The 10,704-nt window shown below is 39.9% G+C and overlaps 1 protein-coding gene across 1 annotated transcript; it reads right to left on the bottom strand.

Moving 5' to 3' along the window:
• Positions 1 to 1,067: 1,067 nt before the first annotated feature.
• Positions 1,068 to 10,458, bottom strand: LOC134047613 (cytochrome P450 2J6-like). The gene is made up of 9 exons (XM_062498888.1): positions 10,276 to 10,458; positions 8,690 to 8,852; positions 7,052 to 7,201; positions 6,283 to 6,443; positions 5,393 to 5,569; positions 4,508 to 4,649; positions 3,026 to 3,213; positions 2,479 to 2,620; positions 1,068 to 1,246 (listed from the first exon to the last, which is right to left on the bottom strand). Exons 1-9 carry the CDS (start codon positions 10,438 to 10,440, stop codon positions 1,068 to 1,070), a joined length of 1,467 nt encoding a protein of 488 aa, XP_062354872.1. The 5' UTR covers positions 10,441 to 10,458.
• Positions 10,459 to 10,704: the final 246 nt, after the last annotated feature.

The raw sequence follows: 10,704 nt of genomic DNA, 5'->3' as shown, positions 1-10,704 counted from the left end.
CCCAGCTTGGGCACTGCTCCTGGCAGCTGCACCTTGCACAGCTCTTCCCTCAGTGTGCATTTGGATGTAGTAGGCTCAGCTCAGCTGTCAGAAGGCTACTTGTGTGCAGCTGCCCCTCTGCTCACAGAAAACACTCAAGAGCTTTGCTTCTCCCACAGCTTTTGGGGAGCACCACATCAACATCTCCTGCCCCACCCCTCCCTGCTTTGCAGGCACCAAGCTTTGCTGCACAAGACTGCAAACACTGCAAGCTGCCCCCTGAATTTTGGGCACCAAGGGAGGGAGATGGCCAACCTAATCTGCTATACATCCTTGGCATTATGAACCCTGGTGTGTAAGAGGATTCCCACCTTCATAGAAATGCCTCCAAAATGCACCACAAGAGTATATGCCAAAAGAAAAGAAAATATTTCCAGAACAGCTTACTTGTCCTTATCTGTTTCCTCCCACTGCATTTCACCAGCAGTAGGGCTTCCCTCCACAATTTCCAGCAGTCAATAGGAGGGGTTTGCCTTTGCTCTTGGCTTGAGTCATGAGCCTCACAGCCAAATGAAGGGCTGCACTCTTGTCTCTCTGTTACTTCCAACCTCAAGCAATCATCTGCCCCTGGATCTTGGCTAAATAGACAAAGCTGCTCCCTGCAAGGTGAGATGCTCTTCCATAGCTTTGTGTTCCCATGCAACTGGAAGTGCCCAGAGCACCACCTCTGGGAACAGCATTCCCACACACCATTCTGGATTTGAGAATGTAAGGAAAGATTCCTCAAAATCTGGCTCTGATGTTCCTGCTCCCTCCAGTGAGATTCTGCTGAGTTTCAAGTAAGACTAGACAGAGCAATAATTGTCTATGTTTATTTCATTTGTAACACAGCAGAAAAAAGAAAGTACAGACACTTTACAGACACAGGAAAAGCATAGAAGCCAACCCTGAAAAATACTAAGACATAACACAACAAGGAGAGAATTGCACTGAATTTGAGATAAAAATGAGAACCATAAAGCTGCTCAAATCCTAGCACACTACCAAACCTGTGTCTGTGCCTTTTAAAATCTCTAATGCTGAGCAACCTAGCGCAGAACTGCACAGAGCTTGTATGGATGGGGTTTCATGGTGCTTCCAAAGATAATGTCTGTGTTGATTTCCTTAACTCCTTCTGGTACAGTGAACTTGAATTTCTGCAAGAGGCTGCAGAAAATTATGAAAAGCTCCATCTTGGCCATTGTCTCTCCCAGACAAACACGGTGACCTGCAAGGGATGAATGGAAAGAGAAGTCAGTCCCCACCAAGGTCTGTAACCAGCATCTATTTCCCAGCTTTTCACAGGAACATTGCTCATCAAGGAACAAAGAGCTTTGCTAAATTTAATAATTTCCTCTCAGATTGAACTGGACATACAGCTGAGATGTCTGCAATTCAACTTTGCGGGATCTCCCCAGATTACAGAAAAGATGCCAGAGATGCTTCTCAGAAGTTTCATTCTTGTTTCCTAATCTATAGGACTCCCTAATTTTATAGGGATTTTATAGATAGATATAAAGGATATTATAGATACAAAGGATTTTCCTATATAGAAAGGGGTTTCAGTCTTTTGATTCCAAATAAAAACAACAAGAGAGCATCTTTAGGTTCCCTCACAGTTTCTGCTTAGTACAGGCTGACTTGCTTTCCCTAATAACAATGAAAAATCAGAAGACAGAGGACATTTTCCTACATAATGGTTTCAGTGAAAACAACTTGTTGAAGAAAAATATCTTCCCAATTTTTCAATTAACACTGTCCAGGCTATAATTCCCAGCGACAGACAGTGGCAAACTCTAAAATGTGGTGATCAGGTCATTCAATTTGGATGTGAGAAACCAATTCCTCTTCTGCTCAGTTTGGACCAGAAACCTGAGCCTGACATTTTCACATCTCAGCTGACAGCTCTGACAACCAGGCTATTTCCTCCTGGCATGATCACCAAGGGCTTTTGTTTGTTTAAACTTCTATGAACTCACACACTGGTGGATGAAAGAGTAATTCCATAAGGTCCACAATAAAGACACAGACTTCTGGATGTATTTGATCCAGTTTCTGACGCTCCCATTCATCTCTCCGCACTGATGAACACTGAATTATTTATACAAAATAAATCAGCTCCACTACAGCAGCCTGCCACAGAACATCCACTGTAGTGGCATAATTCAGCATGTACAGAGGAGGACCAAGGGCAACAGTGTAAGGACTCAAGTTCCTAAGTGACTGGGAATTCTGGGACCTTACTTATTTTATCTTCTCTACATTTTCACAAAAATATAAGATCAAGTGTCCATATAATGGCCAAACAACTTTTTTTTGCAATCAAGCATGTTTCTGGGCTGGGAAAACCATGTGCTCCTGTGCAGTTTGGGGTTACACTCCTCTTTGACCTTCTCTGCAATGAAAACAACAGAGCTTCATCTAACCCACACAACTGGCCTCAGTTCACAGTGCACTCACCTGCTGAGAAGGCTAAGAAGGCCTCTCGGGTCACAAAATTTCCATCCTTGTCCAAGAAATGGCCAGGGTTGAACTGGTGAGGTGTCTCCCAATAGGCAGGGTCAAAAAGAGCAGAGTCTACATTTGCCATAATTAGAGTGCCCTGAAAGGAAGATCCAGTTGGCACAGTTCTGTCTCTCTCACACCAAAAAAAAAATGACACAAACAGATTCCAGCTATACTTCTGCCACAGAAAGGCAGCAGAAATGAAAGATTACATAATTAGGTAAAAAACAATAATCTCAAAGGTTCTGAGGGGGTTTTACCTCAAAAAATAAATAACCCAAGAAACTTCAGTGTTTTGGGTTTAGGGATTTCCCTGCTGTATTCCTTTGTGTCTCTTTTTCCAGTCTGTTAGCAAACACCCTAGAATGTGATCTGCAGTTCCTTAGCACCTTATCCTAAATCTAGTGAAATTATCTTCCTGTCCTGAGCTGGAGGGGAAATGTTTTAATGGTAAACCTTTACTCGTTGCCAAAAATCCCATTGGAAAAGAAAGTATCTGTACCTTTGGAACATGATAGCCCAAAACAGTGGTATCCTTCACAGCTTCTCTAGGAAGTGTGATTAAAATAATGCTGCTGAAGCGGAGGATCTCATGAACCACAGCATTTGTGTATGGCAGCTTCTTCCGGTCCTCGTAGCAGATGAGATGGGAGGGACTCACAACAGCATCCAGCTCTTGCTGGACTTTGTCTAAAAAAAAATTTAAATACCCATTATAGATATAAGAACACTATTTTGCATTAAACAGTGCTTTCATATCCTTTTTGGAGCATAGTAGTGATAGAAAAAATTACAATATATAAATAATTTGTACTTACCATATCCTAAAGTGCAAATGTATTTATACAACAAACTACTTATGATTTTACTACACTCTCTTTCCTAGTTGATAGGTTCTATGTTCATACCCTCTTTACACATGCCAAACAGATTTACAGAGCATTATATTTAAAGGAAGGGGAGAAAAGGGTAAGTATAATAAGATCTTCTTATTAAGAGATCAATTCAGTTAAGCTGTTGATTTTACTCCAAATAAATACAGACTCAAAGCAAGCTAATGAGGGTGTTGCAAGCAAGCCATCACATCAAGCTGATACATGTGTAGTGCTGAGAACTGAAACAGGATCATATGACTAAACCATCACCAAGTGTTAATCTCTTTGGGCTGCTATCTAAACTTCAGTAACTAGCACACCTTATACAGTCTCACATGGTTTATACAGTCTCAGATGGTTTGGGGTCAGATTTCATACTTGAAACTTGAGCTAGTAAGCCAAGAGGCATTTTTCTTTTCTTTATAATTTATCAGCATTTGAAATGCATGCATATGCACAGGACTCTGTTCTAGCATTCTAGCACCACAATCATGAAAAGAATTTCTAGCCCTCAGCCTGAGAGTCAGCAACATGTACTTGGCCTAGTAATTCATCATCTCTGAAAACCCTCTACCAAATCTTCCAAAAATTTTGAAACATGTGTGCAACTCTGCTCTTGTCCAGAATTTCTAGGTCATCTTTTTGTCTTCCTTCTCTGTTTAACATTCCCATATATTAAAACAAATTATCTATTTTACAGAAATTCAACTGATGCCTCAGTTAATAACCTCAAATATCTCAGTTAATGAACTCAAAACTTATTATACATTCTGGATACCGGAAAAGCATTACTTTTCCCTAACCCAAACACTTATTTCACTTGGTGTGTTTTCAGCCTGTATCTTCCATTATATGCTTACAGTGCTGAAACAGTCTGACAAAAATCAACAAGACCAAATACAGTATCAGAAGCTGAATATCCCTGAAATAATTTTAAAATCTGTCAACCTTTTTTACTACGTCGGCTTATTAAAAGCAAAGTTTAAAAATAATATTTAAAAAAAAAAGAAAGCTTGATCTTAAAAAAACCCTTGATCTTAGGGGGATGGGAAAGTATAAGAGAAAATTGCTCTGCTTGAGTCATATCCATGTTTCTGTGTACAACTCACCTTGGATGTCAGGATACACCAACATAAAGAGCAGAGCCCAGCGCAGAGTGGTGGCTGTGGTTTCTGAGCCGCCCAGGAAAAGGTCAAAAACAGACTGTACCATGTTTTCTTCATCAAATGTAGAATTGGAGACATTTTTAGTCTACGAGTGTCAATGAGAAAGGTAAAATGGGGTATAGTAGTGTAAAAGCACTGAGCCAGACAGTGATCACTGTAGCTAAAAGGAACAAGATTTCTAGAGGACAGAGAAAATACAGATACTTGAGCAGAACACAGATATAGGAAGACTTGACTCAAATGAGTACACTGATATTGTTAAATGACAGGCGCTGTTGAATATGTCAGGTGTGTAAGTCTTGTTACACTGCCTTCTAAAGGGGCATGTTGACTACTGTGAACTTACACAGCAGAAAAACACATTTCAAGATACCACTCATGCCCCTCAGTGCATTTGCTGATTTTAGTTATCTAATATGCAATGTTATCCTTTTAAAGATTTATACTTTTTTTCAGAGCAGACTGCCAGCATTTTAAGACTGTCATAATACTCATACATTACTACTAAGCACAAAAATAATACAGCAAGGCAAAAAAGAATCAGAATTAGGCAGGCGTCTAAATATTTGCAGCTTTTCAAGGTCCTTACCACTGCCCGACCTTCACTGAGGATTCCACAGTATGATAACAAGACAATGTAAATAACGTGTGTTTCCAGAACAAGTTATTGAATTAACTATTCAAAGTTCATGTTTTGAGTTTACAGCAGAGTTTTAAAGCTGTACTTGCAGAGCTCTGCAGTAATGCTGCTGTGGACAGACAACAGCAGGGAAGGGGCAGGGAACCCCTATGGTTGGACCTATGTCATGTACAGCATTAGTTACTCACTTTCTCTATCTGATTCAGGTAAAAGTCAATGAAATCTTCCGGTTCATCTATTCTGCCTTTTTCCCTGTGGCTCTTGATTTCCTGCCTTACAAAGGCACGAACAAAATCCCGGGAAGATCTTGCTTTATGGAGAGGTCCTGGGAGGTGCTCTGCAAGCCACGGGAACACTTCACACATCTATGGAGCAAGAATTCAGCACAGAGGCAGTTAGTGACACTGTAGAGAAGCCTTGTGATATAGCATGGACATTTTTTGTGCTAAATTGCTGAATTAATTTCTCTGGGAAAAATCCTGTGGCATCAAAAAGAAATGTTTAGTACACGTTGAGTATATAAACACACATTAAAAACATGAATTAGGTACAGCACAGTTTCCACCCTGGCATTCCCCCTCCTTCCAGCATAACTCCATTTGTATTTGCCCTGTTAATCCACCAACAAAATATTCTACTTTTGCAAAAAGATGTAACATTTACCAATATTAATAAATCTGCTGTTAATAAACATTTATTATTTTAAGTCTATTACCTTAGCACAAAAAAAAAAATAAAAAAATTCATTCTCACAGAGATTATCATCATCTCACCTTAACAATACTGGTATTCCCATTACAGAAAAGGTCATTACCCCAAGCACCTTACCTTTGCCAAGACATTCTAATAAAGATTATTAATACAATATTCATAATTGAATCATGTCAAACCTAAAACACTGCAGGTCCAGTTCATATTCAGAGTCAGAATATTTATGAGTATTCAATAATGCAATACTTCAATAATATACGTACTGATATAATTATATTGCAATAAATAATGAGCTCAATAATCAAATAAGTTGCACATTAGTAGTATTCAAATAAATAATATATAATCTCATAAGTAATATTCTCACATAATAAAAGTGGCTGTTTCCAAAAGCCACGATAGAATTGAAGGCTTCAATCAGCTGGCGGAAAGTTTTATCCTCTAGAGAGAAACGATGCCCAAAAACCACAGCACAAATCACGTTGGAGACAGCATGGACAATGGGGAAGGAAGGGTCAACAGCTTCTCCTGCAGACAGAGAAAAACAGTCATCCTCAAAGCACTTCCTTCCTTTGCTATTCAGGAGAACAAGATTACAGTGACATTTTATAATGGATGTCCTCTATGACATTTATACTGTTACTCAAACACCCAAAATTCACTAGGAAATGTAACAAAATGTAAACTTCATTCAAATATGAGAACAGGGAAGCTTCAAATCTTTTACTCCTGGCCTCATTTATTTTAATTTACTTTCCTTTTTGCTTTCTTTTTTCTTCTTTTTAAATCTCAGTCTTTGTGTTGATCCCAAAATCCAAACTGTTGAGGTCCAGCTGTACAGTAATCTCAAGGGTTCTGAGAGTTTGTTTTTTTTTTCTCAAAAAAGAAATAAGCAAAGAGACTTCAGTGTTTTGGGTTCGGGGATTTCTCTGCTGTATTCCTTCATGTCTCTTTTTCCAGCCTGTTAGCGAACACCACAGAATGTGTGGTCTGCAGCTCTTTAGCACCTTATGCTAAATTTGCAAATCTAAGGTGTGCTCCAAATCCATTCTATTCTGTAACAGAAGTGGCCTTTACCCTTAGAGTCAAGCAGTCTGTATTGTGTCTTCCCCCAAGCACTGTGTCAAATGCGATACCTTCTTTGTCTCTGAAGAACTCGATCAGGTAATGAGCCTCGGTTTGAATCCCACGCTCCATTCCTTTATTCCCCATTCCCAGTTTCCGGAGAGTTCCGATTCCAAAATGTCTCTGTTGTTTCCAGATGAGACCATTTGAGACCAAGATACCTTTAGCCATCAAGAATGAATTATGTAATATTAAAGTTCATACAATTGTAAACGATAAACACAGTAAGAGTCATCTTTTCATCATGCTGTCGCTCAAAAAGTAGCAACATATCAGGGCAGTGTTCTTTGAACTGAATGTTGTTAGAGGCAGAGAAAACACCTTGGTTAAGATATTCACATCCCTGCAAAAAACCCACTTGGATCTCCAGACTCACACACCTGCCTTCCAAACCTAGTCCTATTTTTTCTGAAGCATCTTTCTCTGATCTTTGAGGGATCCTACTCTACCAGGATCTTTACACCAAATATCGAGTTCTCATCCTGAAAAGGTCCCTTCTGGAAAGACAATGAAGCCAGGGCAAGAACCACTCAGGCAAAATGAGAAGGAAAAACAAGCTTTAACCAATCTGCAAACAACTTCTTAGGATCAAGAGCTCCTGTGGGACAGAAAGGAATCCCAGGCTGCTCTGCTGTGAGTCTGTGTTTTAAGCAATTAATCTGCTTGGTGGGGAAATGCCCCTCCACCAGTCTAGCCTGCACTTCCCCAGGTAAAGCCAGCATGTTCCCTGAGACAGCTGCTTCGCTACCGACCGGGATAACTCTCCCTTATTCCTTCCTGGGAGTCAGGGGACAGGCAGGTGGTATTTGTGTTGCAGAGTCACAAACTTGCAGCTGAGCTGCAGCTGTTTGTTAAAGCCATCCCTGATACAAATTGCAAGTTTTAGGGCACTTGTCACAACCCAGCTACTTTTGTCCACAGCACCCAGATAAAAAGTGGCAATGCAGATCCTTCCAAATGGACTGAAATGGCCCAGACTTAATCACCTCTATACCTTAAAGTGTTTTTTCTCTACTTACATTAGCTAGTATTACAAATTAAAGCTTCCCAGACTGTAATTCACATAAAACAAATCCTGACTGAGAGTAAAGGCATCTGTTGTACATTCTCTGGATAAGAGGCTGACAGAAACAAGTTCAATTATTTCTGTTTTAAACCCTACACTGTCTTTATTCTCCATCCACTGTGATTCAGCAGTGTTTGTGATAGCACAATACAATGCTTTGAATACTCTGGCTAATAAATTCAAAGCTCTACTGACCTTCCTGTGACTTTGTACTTCAGAACAAGACTAGATCAATGTTCTGTATCTGCTTTCCTTACAGCAGCCTTTGCTGTAAACAAACAGCTGGGAGCATAGAGGTTTACTTTAGTCTCATCTTGCAGAGGAGGCTGCAGGCTCAGGATTATTTCAAATCAGGACATGCAGACAACACTCAGAATGGGCAAACAAAACTATGCCTCTCTGATAAGATTTTGCAATACATGTGGGCCAGTGGGGCCCACTTAGGATGATGCTTCAGAATTGTATGATTCACCTTGAGCACACAGAAAAAATCAGCTGGGAACTAAGGATTTTTCAGTAAGAAAAACACAAGAGGAAACAAAAAGTCAAGGATTAAGTCCTTCCACAGACGTGAACATCTTACCCTTTCCATTTGCCATTTCCTTGAAAATGTAGGTCTGCAGTCGCCCCGAAACCTCCTCCGAGTTGTTGGTGAGACCATTCTTCACAGCTTGGAACCCATAGAGCACCACCACGGGTCTGTGACCCATCCACAGGGTGCAGATGTTACCATAGGTTTTTGCCAGCTGCAGGTAAGATCAGTGCCAAACAAATACTCATGGGACAAACATTAACAAACGTGCACACACAACAGGCTGCTTTCTTCCAGCACATTACTCAGGGGTTCCAGAGGTGAAAATGGACAGTGGCTGTGCTCTGTGGTGGGGATGCTTTCCAAAGAAAGGGTCTGGGCTCTCTCTGGGAACATGCCACCCACAGAAATGCGAGCAATGAAAGAATAAATGATCCTATTCTAGAACTTGGTCTGAGTTACCTTAGCAATACCAACCATAGGGTAAATGCCCTTGAATGTTTATGGAGCTGGACAAGGTTTCCTGTGAAATTTCACCTGACCACTCTTTGTTACATTTTTCAACTCCATATTTTATTCCCTCAGACAACAACAACCAGAATTTCTTGAAATTATGAATTCCAGAAGTAACTCCCCTTCTAGTACAGCAGATTTCACATTTCAGTGGCAGGAACTCTTCCCATCTTACATTGAAATACAGTCAAATGAAGCATCTTAGCATAGATCCCATCCCTGGGTATTGATGGGGACTGCTCTCAGGCAATGCTGTGGGTATTCTGCAAGGACAATGTCCCTGACACCAGACCAAGAACCAGTACAGGTCTGTCCTCCCACAGTGATTAACATACACCCATGAGAAAATTTTAGCATCAAGGTCTTTTAAGCTCTCTTCAGCTACAGCCAGGTATCCTCTGACCTGCAAATTGCACTTAGCACAAAAGGAAAAGTAGCAATTTGAAAAACACATTAACACATTGTGTTCTCTTGTGACATTTTGGCTCAGTGGAGAATGTTGAAAACTGAAAGAATCTGTATTAACAGGCTTAGCACGGACCTATTTCCTCCCATCAATTCTTTCCTTTCACCATCATTTACATCTTTAGTTTATCTGCAAAGAGCACATCACAGACTGGACTTCAGAGAAACAATGGATCAAAGGATTTGGCTTCATATGGGATACAATCTAGTTTCCATTCTATGACAGCAGAAAATATCCTGGTATACTTTTCACATCTTCTGAATTCAAGACACCTAGTTTTAAATTACTTTCAATATATGCCTGTGATGGGAAATCTGAGAATCACTTTTTCCTTTCAAGGCCAAAGATTCCCTTAAAAATAGAAGTCTTTTCTAGGGCAAAATTACTATGTACAGTTCTGTTTAAGTTGCACACATATCACCTTTCATATTAATTATTAATTTTCACATGAATTATGAATTTTATGTTCATATGAATATATGAATTTTCATATGAGCCTGTCTGCAGGTTTTTACCTTAACTTGTTTAGGCACTTCACTTTCACAATTCAATTTCTCTCAGGATTCTCCCCATTACCACATCAGCCTATCAACAACCATCACCAGTTTTTGCAGGTTTTGCCTTAATAGCTCTTTAGTTCACACTTGCAAATACATACCTTTTTCAGGCTCCCATGATCAGCTCTAAAGTTTATCCACCAGATGCTTCCAATGATGGGAAATGGGGTAGGTCCAGGAGGAAATCCACGACTCTTCCATTGCAAACTCAGGAACTGTGCACTCAGAAGAAACAAAACCAGGGATATGAGAATTACACTTATCATTTCACACTTCCAAACTTGTATTATAAAATTGCTACAAATCTGTCTGTTGAAATGACTCTATATTGTTCTTCTTAACTCTTTGCTGTCACATTGAAGACTTCTGAATTTTCACCTCCCTTATTTCCTACTGCTCTTCCTGATCCAAGAAAATGAGGATTATTTCTATTCTTGAGTGTTATTTAATACATCACTGTGCTGCAATATGCTAATAGATACCATTATTTTAAGATCCAGCTGGGGCTGGATCAGAGAAGGTGGGAACCT

The sequence above is a fragment of the Cinclus cinclus genome, chromosome 10 (assembly GCF_963662255.1).
Source record: "Cinclus cinclus chromosome 10, bCinCin1.1, whole genome shotgun sequence".
Classification (NCBI taxonomy): domain Eukaryota; kingdom Metazoa; phylum Chordata; class Aves; order Passeriformes; family Cinclidae; genus Cinclus; species Cinclus cinclus.
Note: the sequence above shows the minus strand (reverse complement) of the source record. Positions and strands in the feature narration are given on the sequence as shown.